This window comes from Emydura macquarii, unplaced genomic scaffold (genome assembly GCF_026122565.2).
Source record: "Emydura macquarii macquarii isolate MOO-44397 ecotype Brisbane River unplaced genomic scaffold, CSIRO-AGI_Emac_v2 contig_3343, whole genome shotgun sequence".
NCBI lineage: Eukaryota > Metazoa > Chordata > Testudines > Chelidae > Emydura > Emydura macquarii.
The window spans coordinates 3,376,573-3,395,504 of NW_027133480.1; the positions used below are offsets into that span (position 1 = coordinate 3,376,573).

Genomic DNA, 18,932 nt, shown 5'->3' on the forward strand with positions numbered 1-18,932 from the left:
AAGAATGTACTTTTATCATTGCATTAAATAGGTAAGCTCTTTTAATAGTTTAATAATAGCTTCTGGAACTTAGGTACAGTCTTTAGGACTCTCCTAAGATTTAGCAGTATTGTGAACTAATATTCCTATCCTGGAAAATTATATTTGTACTTATCATTAACTAAGCCAGAAGTTAAATAACATCATAACTGATATCCTTTCTACTGCTAAAGAACCTTTTAAAGTATATGAAACCAGACCCCATAGGTCTTTTCAGGCTGTGACTATTTCACGTGAACTTTAAAATTAAATTATAGGCTATTCCATAAAAAGAATATCCTTTCAGATTCTCAGAGGCTTTCCCATAAAAGGATGCAGTCAGAGTCCAGTGTATCCCACACAATGGAATTCAGGACACTTCTTTCTCATCTTTCAGAAGAGAGGCGTTTTCCCTACAAAATCACAACCTATTTTCACTTGTACACTATCCAGATCAATTGTTTCTTGCATTAAGGAATCATACATCAAACAAGTACTATATACTGGCTCCCTTTCCCATTACAGCTCATTTCTCTAAAAGACATGCCATGTCCTAGGCAAAGCTGGGAAAAGTTCCAATGTAAGAAGTCTGTGAGGCAGTAGATTGTGCATTATTGACCTTCAAGAATATTTATAGATTTCGGTTATCAGAATCCTTGCCACAGCCACACTGCCCTCACCCAAAGTACATTAGCTATAGTAAACACAAGGGAATTTTTTTCAGAGTTTGCAGGGGATTTTAGATGCACACTTTACTTGAAGATGGATATCTAAAACCCTCACAATGTTAGAAAAATTGTAAGGATTATTTTTATGCTTCAATTTTTTCCCCCTGCCAGGATGGTAGGTTACCCAGTCCTTGTTGAGGAAGCAAAGGCACATGGTTAACAGACTGGGGGTCATGGGAATTGAGGGCACTCGGCAACACACAGATTGATTCCTGTGGCAAATGCCTCTTCCAACCCCCTCACCATATGACAATTGGCTTTCCTCATCAGGTCTAAGTTGAGCATGTGGGAGTATAGTGAGGTTTATAGTAGGGATGTAAAAATTAGTTTAATTAAGAATCCGTTTAAACATTCTAAAAAATAGACCTATTAAACGTTAAACACTGGGGGTGGGGGAGCTGTGCTTGGCTCCTCACTGCCAAGCCCAGCTGCAGCTCCCTCCCCATCTGCACCGCTGGGCTCCGCACTTTCCCAGGAGCAAGAGCTGCCCTGCTGCTCTCCCTTGCGGGAGCTGAGCCCAGCTGTGGGTGGTTCCCTCTTGCTGGAACCCGTGCCTCCCCCCACTCCCTTTCCCCCCAGTTTAAATGCTAATCAGCTGTTTAAAACATTTAAATGGCTGATCACCATTTAAACCCTTAACCTTTTACATCCCTAGTTTATCAGAACGTCCCAGTGACGCGCAGCAAGTCCTTTCCTTTCAGTCAAAGTTCTTTCACAGAAAGGTACCAGTGTAGACATAGGCGGGAAGTGAAAAGAATTTCATCCCACAGTTACACGGTTTTAACTAGAAAACAAGTAAAACTTATTTTTAGTATGACAGAAAAACAATTAGAGAGACAAGGTGGGTGAGATAATATCTTTTATTGGACTAACTTCTCTTGGATTGAGAGACAAACTCTCAAGTTTACCCAGAGCTCTTCTTCAGGGCTGGGAAATGTACAGGGTGGAACAGATTGTTTAGTATAAATAGTTAACGTATTTCAAGGGACCATTCAAGGTGAAGTGACCCATTAACACCTCTCCAGTCTGGAAGAGAGGGAGTTAAGGATGCAATTAAAGTAATTTTAGCATTTCAAGTCAGAAAATGAGGTTGACCCTGAGATTTTTTTTTTCTGTTCAGGTACAATTGTAGTTACGGCAATCGTTCTTCAACAGAATGGAAGAAAGCTGCAATTGTTTGACTGCAGATACAAAGGAGAGTCTCTGTTATAGATAAACTAAATCTATATTGTATCAATTTTGAGAATCAAGTTTTAAACTCTCCATGCTGTAACAATAATTTATTATTAATAAGAGTATTATTATGATTTGTATTACAGTGGCATCTGTGGGCCCCAACTGAGATTGTGGCCTCGTTGTGCTAAACACTGCACAAATATAGTAAGAGAAGGAGTCCCTGCCCTGAGAAGTTTACAGTCTCAACAGACATATGGTGGGAAGGAAAACAAAGGCACAAGGAGGTGTAAATTGATCAGAGTCACACTTGACTCAGTGGCAGAGCCAGGAATAGAATCTAAGTCACCTGATGTCTAGCCCAGCGCCTTGCCCACTAGACCTTGATGCCTCACATTGACTTGAAATAGTGTATGAAATATTAATTACTTCCATTAACTGATGTCTCCATTTGTCTGTGTGTTGCTGTGATATCAACACCCCTTCTTCTGTGCAGCTTTTATACAATAAAGTGCCTCGTACAGTGAGGACTTGATCTTGATAGGCTTCTAGGCATTACAATAATACAAAGAGTAATGATAATAAATCTAGTATCGTGAATAAAATGGTAATATACTGTGGAGGAGACATTGGTTAGCTACCCTGTTTTACACCGGGAATAATTTGCCAAACTAAATCTTGAGCTTTTTATAAATCTTCATTATTGAATGAAAAATGCAGTTGCTTATTTCTTGATAATGTCATTCTTTCCTTTCTTATTTTTCAGTATAAAATGTATAGGATTGCAGGATTAGTGCAAAGAACTAACTTTAGTAACCTTGGAGTTGTTGTTGAAATCTGTCTATCTCTACTGATTAATGTTTGAAAACATTTATTTTACATATTTTTATTTATTTTATATAAGTTGTCAATTGTAGTCACATCTAGGTGCATCAAATCCTTAAAATCAAGCATTTATAATGAAAAGTATTCTCTAACATCAAATATACTGCTGCTGTCTGATGTTAATAGGGACATCCATCTGTGGGATCACTTCATAATTGCTATTTCATTATTTTTCCAAAATCCTGGTTCGTTAAATAGGCCTCTCTCTGTACCCAAAAAGCCACCAGACTCTAGTTCTGATGAGCTGCCAGAGAAAAAGCAAATTCTATAGGCAAAGATCCTCTGCTGAGAATGATTTGTCTCCAATCCTACTGAGTTTTATCCCAGGAACTGACAGTAGTAGTTAGAGCTTCAGAAGCAGTGTACAGAACAGGCAAATTATGGAGTGATCCATCTTCCACTCCTGGCTTCTGATAGTCCAAGGTTTATAGTCACTCCAAGCATGGGGTTGAGTCCTTAACCACCTTGGTGGTTAATGAACCATCATGAACATGTCCAGTTATTTTTAACCCAGTTATACGTTTGTCTATCACAACATACTTTGGCAATGAATTCTACAGGTTGATTGTGCATTGTGTGAAACAGTACTTCCTCTTGTTTGTATTAAACCTGCAGCCTATTAATTTCATTGGGTGACTCCTGGTTTTTATATTGCATGATGTGTAAATAATACTTCTCTATTCACTTTTTCTACATCATTCATGATTCTATGCAGCTATGTCTTATCTCCCTTACTTGTCTCTTTTCTAAGCTGAACAGCAGTATCTTTTAGTCTCTCCTCATAGGGAAGCCATTCTATTCCCTTGAGCACTTTTTTTGCCCTCGTCTGAACTTTTTCCAGTTCCACTGTATCCTTTTTGAGATGGGGTGATTGGAACCGGACACAGACTTCAAGGAGCGGGCACAAGGAGTATATTGCACTCTCCATCTTCAAAGCACTTTACAAACATTAACTAACTAATATTCATTCCATCCTTGTGCAGTAGGTAAGTATGTTGTGAACCCCATTTTGCAGAGGCAGAAACTTTGACAAGGGGGTTAAGCAATTTCTCCTAAAATTACAGAGAGAACTGAATGTCCAAATTTTAGACCTCATGAATTCTTGGCTCCCATTAGTCCCAGACTAGACAGCTGGACAGCAGACATTAGATTGGTGAGACAGTCTCTGTTCCACATAATAATGTTAGTCCACTCCTTCCCAGTGTCTGGGGCCCAAAAAAAAAAGTAATATTGGCACTCACTTTTAAGTAATAGAGCGGGAAGTACTAGAACAGCCTTTTGGCTCCCCCAAACAGTGCCAGAGCATCATTTCAGCTCTCCAAAAAAAAGTGCCAGAATGGCGTGCCAAAGCATTCCAGTATGACTCATGCCCTGCTCCTTCCTAGATGTCCAGAGTCTGTCTCTGGAGCACAAGACCCTTCGTTCCCTACTCCACACCATCCAGCAACAGCACCTGCTTTTCAAGGCTTCAGATTCCTTGTCCCCCCCACATCCAGTGGTAGTTTTTGAGGATTCTGGGTCATTCTTTCATCCATTCCACCTCTCCAAATGTGACAGTACCTTCTCTTTGGGACTCCAAGTCCATTGTATCCTTTCCCTCTGCAACTAATCCCCAATCTCTTTACCCTGCAGCCAACTATGGTTTCTCTTTGTTACTGTAGACATACTCTACCCCTTCCCCCACAACCCACAGCAACTTTTCTCTCCAACTTCAGGCTCCCTCTTTCCTTTCCTCACCTCTCTTGCTCCCCTCCGCCCTCCCACCTGCTAGAGTGGCTCTGGAATGTGGCTGGGTGGATGACAAGCAAGGGGGTTGAGAAGTACTTACTCCAGGGCTTTGTACAAGGATAAGACCTGCCAGGCTGGGTCATCCAGTTGACTCAAATTCCCAGCTACCTGGCTTACCAGCTTGGAAGCCGTCTTCTTTATCATGCAGCCAGCCTGCTTACTCCGAATTTCCAAGCCCCACATAGATAAAAGAGCATGGTGGAGAGAAGAGGGGATGGGTTTGTTTTGGGGGTGGGGGAGGGAACAAAGGAATTGTTTTTTGTGGTGAGGGGAGAAGACCAAGAACGGTGGTTGGGGAGAGATGAGGAAAGGGATTTATTTATTTATTTACATGTGCATGCCAGGAAGTGAGAAGCAATAGATTTTATTTGTGGGAAGAGGAGGGATGGATTTGGATGGCCATGTGCATGCAGAGAGTGTTTGTCAAATAACTTTGGTAGAATTGTATGGGCTGCCTGAGCCAACTGGCTCCCAAGATGGTGCCCATACCACTCGATCATGTGTCTGTCATTTCGGCCTCAACAACTTCTGGGATAATATGTAGAAAAATTTAGGCAAACAAAATGTACCTGGCATTTATTATTTTTAATTCAATCTCGTGATTTTTGGGGAGGCTTGGCTCACTTTTGAATGTTTATGTTTTGCAAAACTGCTCAGTTAGACCTGGCCATTGGCTTTGTTCCATGAAAACTATAGCCCACTGAAACCTCCCACTTCCCATCAGAACCACCTGCTTCTCCTCCCCTCCTGGTCTGAGCTGCCAACAAGAAGAAAGATGAAGCCTGTTGGATGAATAAGCTTTTTCTTCTGTCCCTCAGCCCTTTCCACTGCTGCTGTCATGTAGGGAAGAAGAAACAGATTTCTTCCTCAGAACGGTGCTGAGAGAAGGGGGAGGAGCTGACAAGATTCAGTCAGCACTAGTAGAGTTGCGAGTAGAAGTGAGTAGGTGTCCATGTAGGAGAGACACATGAATTGGTTTCACTGCATGCAGATATCCCCAGGAGTGCTCTTTCTTGTTATGCCTTCTTAGCAGCCAGCTCTCGACATTGTTAGGAAACCCATGTTGCTTAACTCTTTCTCTGCAAGGCAGATGTCTTAGGGGTATGACAGGGAAACAAGCGCTCGCCCCTTCCCTTTTACCCCTTTTTTATGCTGCTGCTCTTTGAAGCAGTAGCTATGTGTCTGTCTTTCAGCAAGGCAAGGAGGGGAGTGGCACTGTATCGAGAAGAAGATTAGGTAGCTCGGTGTGGGGCATAACTATGATTTTCAAATTTAAGATAAAGGGTAATATGGAACGAATTGGCATCTAACTCATTCTGATATTCATATTTTATTAAGTGAAGAGCCAGCCAAGTTTCAGCAGTAAAGACAGATTGTAAGGCTTGATCTTGGGTGTCCTGTTATGGTAATTTAAACATGACTCTTTACGTGAACATTAATAAAAATGAAAATACATATTTAAAAACGTTCTTGCTATTTCTCTTTAAGATTCTCTGTATTCTGAGTAGCTGAAGGATAGGGCTAGTGATTGTTAAATTATTTTGTGTCAGTTCAGATGGCTCTTGATTCTCATGCTTGAAGGAGACAAAAAAGAGACAATAGAAATATAATGAATATTTGTACAAATCAAGAGACGTATATCTCAGGTGTAGTCTGCTTTACCTACTATAGATTTGTAGATTATAAACAGTCACCAGAATCTATCAGAAACCCTGAATTTTAGGATTTTCAATTAGACAATAAGAGTTGGTCCCACATTGGGTAGCAGGCCTGACTAGTAAAAAGAGTGTTTATTTTTACTTAATAGTCAGTAAATAAAAAGATAGGTACTTGAAAGAAGCTGCCACAAATATTTGTTTTGTCACATTTTATGCACAGTGCTTTTCAGGCATATCAGAATGTATTTTGCTATATTTTGTTACAATTTATTTTAATCCAATTTCATTGTTTGACTAAGGTATATAATTCAATTACTTTTTTTTAAACAGATGTGGGAAGAGGCCATTGCCTTGGGCAAAGAACTTGCAGAACAGTATGAAAATGAAATGTTTGATTATGAACAACTCAGTGAACTGCTGGTAGGTTTCTTTTCCATTCAGTTTAAATTAACACAGACATTATAAACCAGTTTTTCTAAAATTTCACTTTTTAAGTTTTTTAAATAATATTGAAAACTCTGCTTACCTGGGTTATGTTAACTCAATGGGAGGAATAACTTACTTGACCTCTTGGGGTAGATGTTGGCTGGCAGATTAATTAAATGACCATCTTTGGAAGTGACTTAAGTGAAAATTGTTTGGTTTTTATGTTGGAAGGAAGATATTCTGATTACAGTTTGCTTGTGGTGAAAATGAAATGTGGGATTTTAAAAAGAAAGATGGATGTATCTTAGCAAGATGCATCAAAATTTCCTATCATTCCTGGAGCAATTAAAAATTGAAGATAGAGAGAGATCAGATTTTGATAGTTTAAATTTTTTGAAATAATTCTATGTAAAGATAATTATTTCAAAGGGCATCTGTATAATAACTTCACTGATAATTGTGGATCTTGTAGGTAGTTAGTAGCAATGAGGTGTACTGAACAGAGTATAGTACTGGAAATTGAGTTCTTATCATCTCTGTCACTGACCTACTATTTAGCCTTCAAAAAGTCACTTAGTGTTGTTTTACTTTGAAAACTGACTATATAATACCAAGCATTTTAATTATTACTATGCACTGTAAGGCATGGTTTGAAACGATATTGGATAAGAGAAGGCAGGCGTTGATCCATCACAAAAAGTTATGAATCACTATTGTTCTTGGGGTGTATGTTGATTTTTCCTGAGCACCAGCAGTACCTAAATTCTGCTTTAGGATCACCAATATTCACTTTCCAGTTCAGCTTCTCATCAAGCCAGGTCTTTTAAGAAAATTCTTATTTGTAATAGCAGCCCATTACAGAAACAGAGGATCACAGTAATTTCCTCTCCTGAAAACTGGCTGATCTGAGGACCATAACTGCAGGAGATATAATTAAGTGTTCCAGACTGTAGCCATGATCTGAATTCCTGACCTCATAGTGAATCCCAACAAAAGTTCAGGGATTCCTTTTTTGAATCTCATCCATCAGGAAATCCATTTATGCACAGACCTCAGGAATATGTTGTATCCATGAAGAGACTGGTCAACGTAAAATCAACAGTCCAGATGTTACATTCTCTTCCTGGGTAATGCAGTTTCTTGGCCTTGTTGCTTGCCTTGAGGTTATATGTTGGCCTGCTTCTGGATTCAGATCCTTCAGATGTTCCTTCTGTGCATCATATCTAATCAAGAACAGAGCTTGGCCCAACTGATAAGTAGTCCCTGGGATATATAACTTTTTGTAATCATTCCACAAATGATTTTCTCTCATATGGTGATCCCACAACTCAACAATGGTTAAGAGAACTTGTCTCTCTGTTGTCCATTTAACTGTTCTAACTACACATCTGAGTCCTTTTGTTTGGGAGATACATGTGGAGATGGTAGGATGGCTCCAAGAAAATAGTAATGTAAAGTGATAAAGCTCTATCTAAATCTTCTAGACTCAAGAGTCATATGAAGGACACTTACTTACTACTTACATTTATGATGTGCAGAACAGGTTCTAGCAGCAAATCAGTTCTAGTCTAGTCTGACAGATGAGCAGCAGTTGTCTATGTGAATGTGAAGGGGTTCCATTCACTGCAGGTGTCCTTCCTGGTGGCTAGGTCTGGGAATTAGCTCTCACCCTGTCTGGCAACCCCTTCCATTGGTTACTTGCTCTGTTATACCTCTCTCTTTGGGACTTGGGGTTCTCTGTCTTCATGACTCGACCCTCTTGCCAGGTCACTATACAGTCCTGTCTTCTGGGGTAACAAAGCTCACTAGAAAACTGTTTTAGGTGGTTTTCTGTTCAAAGTGTCCAGGTCCTCTGCCACTTACCCTGTGGCTGGTAGGGGGACCTGGGACCACCCGTTACTCTGGGTTTCACAGCAGGGTTCCTATGACTAGAAATCTAGATGTCCTCAGTCTCAGTCCCTACCCCTCCTTCCTACCCCACCTCTCTACCTCCTTACCTATCTCTGGGTTTACCACAGGAGCTTCCTCCACTCTCTGTGGTTCACGGTTGTTGGCCTCTTCTCAAATTCCCTAGTCCAGGGCAAGACCCCATGGCTTACTCTCCCCTTGGATCTCCGCCTTGTCCTTAGCCAACTCCCTTTCCCTCTAGGGAGTGACTGCAGACCTCCTCCCTGCAGCCTCTTCTTTTTTCTTTGTTTTTTGGCACTGCAGACTTATCAGACCGGGCTATGATTGTCACTTTCTTCATTCATTTTTAGACGTGTTTTGGGTTTTTTTTAAAACACTTATTTGACTCAGTCTGGTATACTTAAGGAAATGAAGCAAGACTTTTTTGCACTATTCCATTTCCATGACATTCTTACTAGCCTCTTTAGTGAAAAATCTTTGATTCCAAGCATATTCAATTTTTCATAATAAAACTTTCTTTCCATAGAATATTACCCACAATGCCATAAAACACAATCAGCAGTTTCTTTGGTTTAGCACACGTTACACAGCCCATCTTTGTCTTTTTAATAAGTTTAACTTATCATTTAGGGCATAAATAACCTGTTAACATTTTAAAAAAGACTACTTCATCTTATTATAATTGTGGAGTACAGTATTATCTTTGATTTTTGGGCATGCACATCATGAAACCTTTGTCGTTTTGTTTCCTTAGTCCATAGTTCTTGCCATTTCTTCGAAAGCTCCTTTGTGACTTTTTAATTCTTGTCTATTTAAGGATATCTTAATATCCACCTTCTCATTTTGTAGAGGTTGGTTTGCTGCTTTATCAGCCATCGCCTTTCCAGGTATTCCGATATGTGCCAGATTTCATACTGTTGTTACTCAGATACTTGTTTGCATTAGTTCTGTAGTTAGGAACATTATTTCACTTGTCTTTTCTGCTTTCTGAAGTCCCTGTTTTAATTGTCATAAGCCTGATAAGGAATCAGATAAAATTACAGCAGCAGCAAGTCGCACATCTTTTATACAGGTTAGTGCCAACAATTTCCCCATTAGTTCAGTCATCAGAACAGTCACATAATTCAATAACCATTTAGATTTCTTGATTCCAAGGCTAGGAATACAGAAGGCTTTTCCCACTCAACCTCTGCTGTCGTCTTTTAATCTGTTTGTATAGACTTGGCAAAGCTGGGGCCACTTTTCATAAATAAATTCAGAAATTTAATTTGTCAAAATGTGTTTTTTTCCTTCCCTTGGCTTTTTCATGCAATTCCAAGTCCACCAATGAGGGAATAACTGTCCAACCGTAATTTGACTTCCCACAACTAAAAATTTTTTTTTGTGTGCATATCTCCTTTACCCATTTTTTGACCCTGATAGTATGAGGAAGTCTGTGGCCATCCATATCATTTTGTCTACTAAGCTCACAGCAATTCTCATCAGCCTCTTCCTGCTGTCATTTCCTTATATGCTATCCCAGCTCGCCCCACAGCTGGGCTTCATCTGCAATTAGACCTTATCAAGCCTGTATTCCCTCCAGAGGTAGCATGTAAAGTTAATTGGCCCCTTCTGGCCCATATTAACCTATGCAGGACTTGTGGGAGTAAACATCCCATCACAGTGAGCCATCAACCAGAAGTTCTAGGTTTCTCTCTGAGTCATTCTTTGTGCAGAGAAAACATCATTGCCCTAACAATGGCCTGTCTCACAAGCAAGGTAATTCTTCTTACTAAGCAGAAAAGAAATGAGCTCCCTTCATCCAATCATTTAAACAACTAGGAGCTCCCCAGCATGGATCTCTGCACATCTTTTCAGCAAACCATAGGAAAAAAAGAGTTCTTCCTGCCCTGATTCCCTGCCTCCTTTGTCAGGAGCCTGTCCTTTGCCCAATGTCACTGGGCCAAGATCGGTATAAGAGAGGTTAATACTCCAATATGAAGCAGTCTGGCAGTAATAAATTCCTCTTAAAATCCAGTTTCACCTTCCTTTCTTAGTGCACAATCTCAAAGAAATTACCTTCAGTCACTTTTTTCTGGTGGTAGCTATACCATAACAGACCTTCCTTAGTTTTTCATAAGAATTTTCCTCCAAACTGTTCCATAAACACTTAGCTGATTTCTATCAGAATTGAGAGACTACTTCTTTCTCTGTCCTTTTATCGCCATCAAAACCGAGAGGTGTTGCAATACCGCTAGACGTTAAAAGGGGCATGAAATTCTGCATAAACTGCATACAACATTGTGAGTTTGAGAGTTTGTTCAAAGGGCATAAAGTCCATAAAAAGTTTTATCTAAGAGGATCAGAATGTGAGTCAGGAATGCTCATAAAGCTCGGAAGCAACCCATTAGGGTATGAAGTCCATTCCAGAAAGGCAACATCACCTATTGGGCTAAGGGATGAAGTGCCCCTCTAGAAAAGTTCTGCAAAGCTACCTACAGGACACACATTTTTACTAAATACAGGCTGTGGAATGGTCCAGTAGGTAGAGCAGTAGACTGGTATTCAGGAGTTGTATTCCCAGCAATGCCATTGACCTACTATGTGACTGGCCTTGACCTTGGACAAATCATTTCACCTCTCTGTGCTGTTGTTTCCCTTTTCTTTGTCCGTTTTCTTTTCTTTCAGATGTAAGCAAGGACTTTCACTCTGTTTTTGTAGAGTGCATGTAATAGTGGGCCCCAGCCTCAGCCCTTGATGATACTGTAATACAATTAATAGATAACTGTGCTTCTTTGGATGCAACTTTGGAAAGAGCTCCTACCTTTTTTCCTTGAGACATAATCCTGCCCTTTTGTATGGAAGGAATCTAGTTGTAGAGTGATCTTGTTTACTTAGAGAAGAGACCATTTATCGTAAATCTGAATGATAATTCTTTGATGGATAAGGTTGGTCTTCAAGCTCTTTTCCTTAATCATCACTCCTTTTCCATGGTTGCTCATACTTTTATGTTTTTTGTTGTTGTTGTTGACAAATATTCCTCACTGAGGGAGTCACTGTTAATATAATGGATAAATGTTGTTCAACTTCGGGTTCATTTGAGTAAGATTTCTTTCTTTTTCTGATCAATTTCTCTCCAGCCAGATACCACTCACATCACAACTTGTGAGTGTAAGTCAGCGGGAGTCTGGAGACAACCTGGATTTGTATTAAAAATTCTGAAATGTCACTGGTGATTCATGCCTGTTCGTGTAGCATAAGCAAAATACATCTATTTAAATAATCTGCTTTTAATAAAAAACTAGGTTATTTATATGAATGCATGAATATATTTGATGTTTTCCTTTCTAAGCATAGTGCTTTGCCTGGTCTTTATTGAATTTCATCTTTTTTATTAAAGACAAATGCAAAGGACTACACTGAGAAAGGAGAAAAAACAAATGCCCAAATACAAAATGGGGAATAACTGGCTAAGCAGTAGTACTGCAGAAAAGGATTTGGGGTTATAGTGGATCACAAATTGAATATGAAATAACAATTTGATGCAGTTGCAAAAAAAGTTAATATTGTTCTGTGATGTATTGACAGGAGTCTCAATCTAAGACATGAGAGACAGTTGTTCTGCTTTACTCAGTACTGAGGCTTCAGTTAAGAAAACTAGGAATGTTTAGTCTTGAGAAAAGATGTCTATGGGGGAACTGATAACAGTCTTATAACAAGGATGGTGATCAATTGTTCTTCATGTCAATCAAAGGTAGGAAAAGAAGAAATGGGCTTAATATGCAGTAAGGATGGTTCACATTACATATTAGAAAAAACGGTCTAACTATAAGGATAATTAACCACTGGAACAGACTTCAAACAGAGGAAGTGGAATCCCCATCACTGAAGGTTTTTAAAAGTAGGTTAGATTGTCAGGGATAGTCTAGACATACTTGGTCCTGTCTCAGCACAGGAGGAGGGACTAGATGACCTATCGAGGTCTGTCCCAGCCCTATATTTCTATGATTCTGTATACACATTCTGTCATCCCTTGGATGGCTAATTACAGTCAATCTTTAACTTGGATCATACAGATAAAACCAGAGAATAACTTTTAAATAATAGTTCAGTATTTATAAGTATTCATAGGTAAAAGTTGTTCATAAAAAGAAACATGCATATAACTTTAACAAGAATACTAATTACATACAATTTTCATCTCCAAAAGTACAAAATCATTTGAATCAGTGAATCAGCTGCAAGTTGTCTGCTGGATCTCTAGATTTCAAATTTTAGGATATTTTAATACAATTTAACAGCTGGAAAAAAGGAGCTGAGCCAGTACCATAAGATCAGCTAGTTTCAGCAGCAAGTATTTCACGGATTCAACTTTCAAGCCTTTGATCTATATAATCAAATCCAATATGGAATTTAGCACCTTTGGTCATGTCTACTCAAGAAATTTGCAGATGGTAGGCCAATAGGGTTGTTGCAAGTCAGAATTCAGGTGTTTTGGAAAATTCCTTTGGGGAAATATGTATTTATTCTGTCCATGTCCTGTATCCATTAACATGAAAGTTCACCAAAACCAGAAAGAATATGGAGGATAAATAGTTTGGTATTTTCAGATATCAGCAGCTAACTGGTAAAAAAAATGAATAAAGAAAAAAGACTTAACAGAGAATGATTTTAACAGAAAAACTCTTGCATTGGATTCTCATCTCCAGTTGAAATCTAGAAGGAAACTTTAAAGTTAAATGATGTTACTGTTTACTTTACAGAAGAAGCAAGCACAGTTCTATGAAAACATTGTGAAAGTAATAAGACCTAAACCAGATTACTTTGCTGTTGGATATTATGGCCAAGGATTCCCTACATTTCTACGGGTAAATATATATATATATATATATATTTCATGAGTTACAGGTAGATCACTTGGTTTGAAAAGATTCTCTTTTCATGCTTAAGAGGATTTGTAAATAGGAATCTTTTTGTAGTTATACAGAACAGATGTCATAATTTTCTTTTCACTTATGATTTAGCAGAATTGTAGTAAAAGGAGCTATTCTTTACAGCACATCCAGTATTTTATAAATCTTAAGTTTTCATATAATGGGAAATGAACATGTGAAATAGTATGTTTTAAATCTAAATGATTGTCTTGCTTTTGATTATTCCTTTAATATAGAGTGCAAATAATGATAGTCAGAGAACAAATTTTCACTAGTATAACATTAGAAGGTTGTGAAGGGCAGATAAGTTTAATAAATCATTTTTGTCTGAACTTTAGTTAAAGTTTAAAATGATATAACAAGTCCTTTTTGATTGTGATACTGTGGTACTTAAAATTTGTCATAGTTTATTTGCAGACTAAAGATACTCTTAACAAACAATTTGTAGAAGATTTAGGCACAGAAAGTAGCTGCATTGTAATTATTGTATTGGAATATGATACTTAGCTAATTGGGGATTATAAAAGGCAGATTTTTTTCTATTCTAATTGTTATATGAAAATGAAAAGCTCTCACTTGGACATACAATCTTTACACCTAGTAAACAAAGGATTTGTCTTTACCATATATTTTCTAGTGCTTTGTCTATGTAGTTTCAAATGCTAGTTTTGATTATTCTGTTCTTGTGAGACGACAGCTGATCTGCAATCCTAAAACTTGACTGCTTCCCAAGAAAATAATTGAATAAACATTTTATAAAATTCCTGAAGAACAAAACACAGGGAATGGTGCAAGTAACAGTAATCTTCAAAACTAGAAAACGGAAGATATCATGAAGTCCCTGGTAACTTCACAGAGAGTATTGTATTTGTGACTTACTATGAAACATGCCACATGATGTACACTAATGTACAAAAGAGTGTACATTTCCCATTATGGACAAATATCGGTCAACGATTTAGAGCTGCTAAATACAACTCTGGAAATGATTATACCGGGATCACAAGAGAGGCAGCAAGCTAACTTGAGTATTTGAGTGGAGCAGCAGTGGGCTTACATCTTCCAGCCTCTGATAAATTTGCATTCAGGAAATGTGCAGAGAGCACTGCATGAAATTTTACAGTTGAAGCATTGTGCTATCTGTATATTAAAAAGAATATAATGGAAAGTAAGACTAGAGAGTTAACCAGGTTTACTGATATTGAACTGATCTTTTTCTTCACAACCGAATAATTTTGTGTTAATGCAGCAACATATTTATTATGCTTCACAAATTGTTTGTCAAGGATCAGTTTGTCATATATATATATGTATATATATATGTATATATATATTAGCAATAAAATCTGTAATGTTTGGCTATTAAGTGTATCGTTGACAGAAAAGGTTCTAAGTACAAGATCTTTCCTGTATTTCATTTTTTTCTTTGAGTTATATGAATGAATCACTTTTAATGTATCTATCTTCATATATATATTCTCAAATAGAGATAAATATTTTTCAGCTGTTGTCAATTTCAAGGGGCAGCACTGCAGAACCAAACTTAATTGACTGTTATAGAAATTATTAGCATTATGCTCCACAAATCCTTGTTTTTCTATTAAGCTGTCTATAATTTTTCAACAAGTCTTACTTCTGAGATGAATAATAATAAGATAAAACATTTGCAGATTAGAGAGTTACTTTCATATCAAAATTAATTTTAATGTGTCTTGATCGCTTTTGCGCTCTAAACTTATGTGCTTCTTATTATACAATATACTGACCTTTAGAACTGTGTATTTGTTGAATGCCTAACTCAATTAAAATTAAATTATCTTAATTGTCGTTATGGTCAGTGACACAAAGCAATAAGTAGGAATGACCTGGCATTAAAATAATAATATAGAATCTGTTATTTTTAGATAACTGTAAAATATTAATAGAAACCTGTTTGAGAGAACTAAAATGATATCCACAATATCTCCATCCTTTTAGAAAAGCTAAATTAGATATATAGGATCGTCTTTGGATGTATATGAAGTGCTATGCACTAGAGTTGAGAAATGATGCAATAAAATATCATTTTATAACTACAGACTATATGGAAACTGTCCTGCCAGATGTAGCAGGAATCTCTTATATTCCTTGTATACTCATTTCATCAAGAATTGTTTTTGTAAATGTTTAGACATACCTAAATTCTGCTCTGATATACCATGCAAACACCATTATCTTCAAAAGAGAATTTGTGAAATCAATGGGGAGAATAACTGGGGTCAGTATTTTTTCAGATATTCAGGAAGGTGGTTTATGCACTTAAAGTTAAGATGTGCTCAAGAGCTTTACTGAATCAGGGCCTTAATTATTTGACATAGGCCCTTATTTAAGCACATACTAAAGTCTCATTAATTTCAATGGGATTTGAGGCTGTGCTTAAAGTTCAATATGTATTTAATGGCTTTAATGAATATGGATTAATTTAAGCACATGCTTCAGTGCTTTGCTAAAATGGGACCATAATACTTGTAAACTGTTTTATGTCGTTCAGTTGTAAACTAAATGTTTTATATATCTACTTCGCGTAGTGTCCCTATGGGTCTCCACTGTAGATGGGTCTGCGTCCCTGTGCTGCTAATTGGAGAACTTTGATAGCAGTGTCCATTGTGCCCACACATGCGCTGTCTCTCCTTGTGCTGGGTCACAAGGCTAGCCAGCTCACCTGGGCTAACCATCCTCAGTTCATTCTCAACCACCCCTGGCTAGAGATGGAGCATTTAACAGTCCATTAGTGTTTTGTTATGTTCCCTTTCAATTGTAAATCTTTTACTTTGCAAACCTCCAGTTTGCTTATCTTATCTTATCTTTTATTTGACTGTGCCTAAGAAAAGAAAAGAAAAGAAAAGAAAAGAAAAGAAAAGAAAAGACTTTGTTGTACATTGGCCCCCTAGCAAGGGGGAGGACCTCCTGGATAAGGGTATGCCCAGCTCTCAGGGCTTCAAGAAATGTCACTCTTTCAGAGAGGCAATCCCAGTCTCAGACAAGCACACTCAGTGCATTTGTTGTCTGGGCGAGGGTCACAACCAAAGCAAGGGCTTCCTCCCAAAGCAAGAGATCCCATAAAGACAGAAAGCTTTGCCAGAAGATCATCTTTATGGAGTCAGCCCTCAGTCAGGTGTGAGTCTTCCCCGCAACCTTCTATGTTGAGGGATAGCAGTTTGAAAAGACGGTCGGGACTACTCTCCTAAATCGAGGAAAAGAGACAGGAGCCCTCTTAGCGAGCCCAGTGATAACCAAAAGCAATCTTCATCTCGCTCAGTGTCCTCAGCATCGAGACAATCTGATCCCCAGGCCTCCTGCTGACTGTCCAGTACCGCTGAAAAGCCCACAGTCCCTTGGGCATGGGCACTGAAGCCATGGTACACAAGGACAAGGGCAAACGCCCTAAGATGCTCCCAGTATACTAAACACTACTGCCAACAACACCAGCCCATTCGGCACTGGAGAGGTCGGCATGGGCCAGGTCCCTATCACCAGCACCTCTGCTGACATTGGTCATGGTACCAACAGACTTCCAACAATCTGAAGATCAGATGATCTTAGGTGACCCTTATTCTGCACCTCGGTATTGGAGCTCCGGAACCATGCTGAAGCGACTCAATGGACAATTCCCCTCGGCCATATCCTTCCCCACCACTATCAAGCGAGGGTCAGATAGGGAGCAAGATGAGGCTTCCATGTATTCTTCCCAGGCTCCACACGGGATCTATTACCATCAGGCTCTGGGAATGTATTGCTAGATAGCACTGCCAACACCTGGTATGGTCACCCTTAGGCACCTCCAGAAGACCCTGTGCAACCACAATGGCCATATTGGGATCCATGGGCAGCACACTAGCAACCAGCCTTGGGAGCACCAAGTGTGACCCAGGATCCCTCCAGATATGCTCCCTGGGCCGCATCATTGTGAGTCTCAATCCAAGACATGGAGGAGCAAGAAGGGAAAGCAGAGGAAGAAACCATACCTAAGACCACATCTTCCTTGTCCCCTAAGGAGGCAGTTATGCTGTCACCACCATCTCTGGTGGATGACTTCAGGCAATTCCAAGAATTACCAAAGAGGATAGGTGATACTCTCCATATACCCCTGGAGGAGGTAAAAGACATCCACCACAAGCTGATAGATATTCTGCATGCCTCAACTATCGCCACAATTGCCCTGTCAATTAATCAGACCATCCTGGACCCAGCCAAGGCGGCATGGCAAACTCTGGCTTCGGTAGCTCTGACCTGCAAGCAGGCAGACAAAAAATATTATGTCCCCACTAAGAACTCTGAGTTCCTCTTTACCACCCACCACCCAGCTCCATCGTGGTGAATGTGGTCAACTCATAAGGTCAGCAACACTGCTGTAGAAGCACGCCATACAACAGGGACTGGAAGCACCTAGATCTTTTCAGCAAGCAGGCATACTTGTCAGCCTCCCTGCAATTTCAAATTGCCAACTACCAGGTGTTACTAGCCAAGTATGACTAAACCAATTATAATAGACTCAATGACTTTATTGAGAAATTGCCAGAAGCCTCTCAGGACACTTTCAAGGCTATCATCCAAGAGGGATAGTTGGTGGCAAAGACAGCCTTACAGTTGTTCCTTGATGCAGCTGATACAACGGCCAGTACCATCTCCACGGCTGTGGAGATGAGGCGAGTGTCATGGCTCCACCTCTCAGGATTCCCGAAGAAGGTGCAGACCACAGTTGAAGACCTTCCCTTTGAAAGTGTGAGTCTCTTTAGAGAGAAAACTGATGCTTCCCTCCATTCGCTGAAAGAGTCCAGGGCAATTCTCAGTTCTTTGAGTATCTATAATCTGGGATAAAAGGGATGATTTAGTGGTCAATACCATCAGAGACCATACTCGTCCAAATTCATGCCTCAGATAAATTCTCTAGATGCAAGCCCTCTGGGACCAAGCCCTTCACCTAACCAGCCACTCAGAAACACTTTTGGTGAGCAGGTCAAGGCACTGCAAGACCACTCCCAACTACCCCATTTGGCCCCTGCAGCATTCTGCAGTGCCTGAGAGTGCATAACCACAGACAAATGGGTCCTGGAAATCATCAACCTTGGTTATTCCATCCACTTTTCCTCCCTACCTGCTCCACAACACCCTTCCCTATCCCTCTTCAGGGACCCTTCTCACGACAGCCTGCTACAGCAGGAGGTAGACTGTATCCTGCAGTTAGGAGCCATAGTACCAGCACCTCAACAACTGCGAGGCAAAGTGTTCTACTCTTGATATTTCCTAACACTGAAAAGAAAAGGAGGTTGGAGACCCATCCTAGATCAGAGCTCTCAAGAAGTTTATCAAAGCTCAGAAATTCAACATTGATACCTGTTGATAATCATTCCCTCATTGGAACAAGGAGATTGGTTTTTGGCCCTTGACCTACAGGA

General features: G+C 39.3%; 1 protein-coding gene across 3 annotated transcripts in view; it reads left to right on the top strand.

Moving 5' to 3' along the window:
* The window catches only part of DOCK1 (dedicator of cytokinesis 1), a 525,973-nt gene that overhangs the window by 445,148 nt on the left and 61,893 nt on the right, over positions 1-18,932 (top strand). For 2 of the 3 annotated variants that reach the window (XM_067533435.1, XM_067533437.1), the window contains exons 39-40: positions 6,581-6,670; positions 13,327-13,431. In XM_067533435.1, coding sequence (XP_067389536.1) covers positions 6,581-6,670; positions 13,327-13,431 — 195 coding nt within the window. The remainder of the gene's footprint in view (positions 1-6,580; positions 6,671-13,326; positions 13,432-18,932) is intronic. The other variant, XM_067533436.1, reaches the window with a different exon arrangement.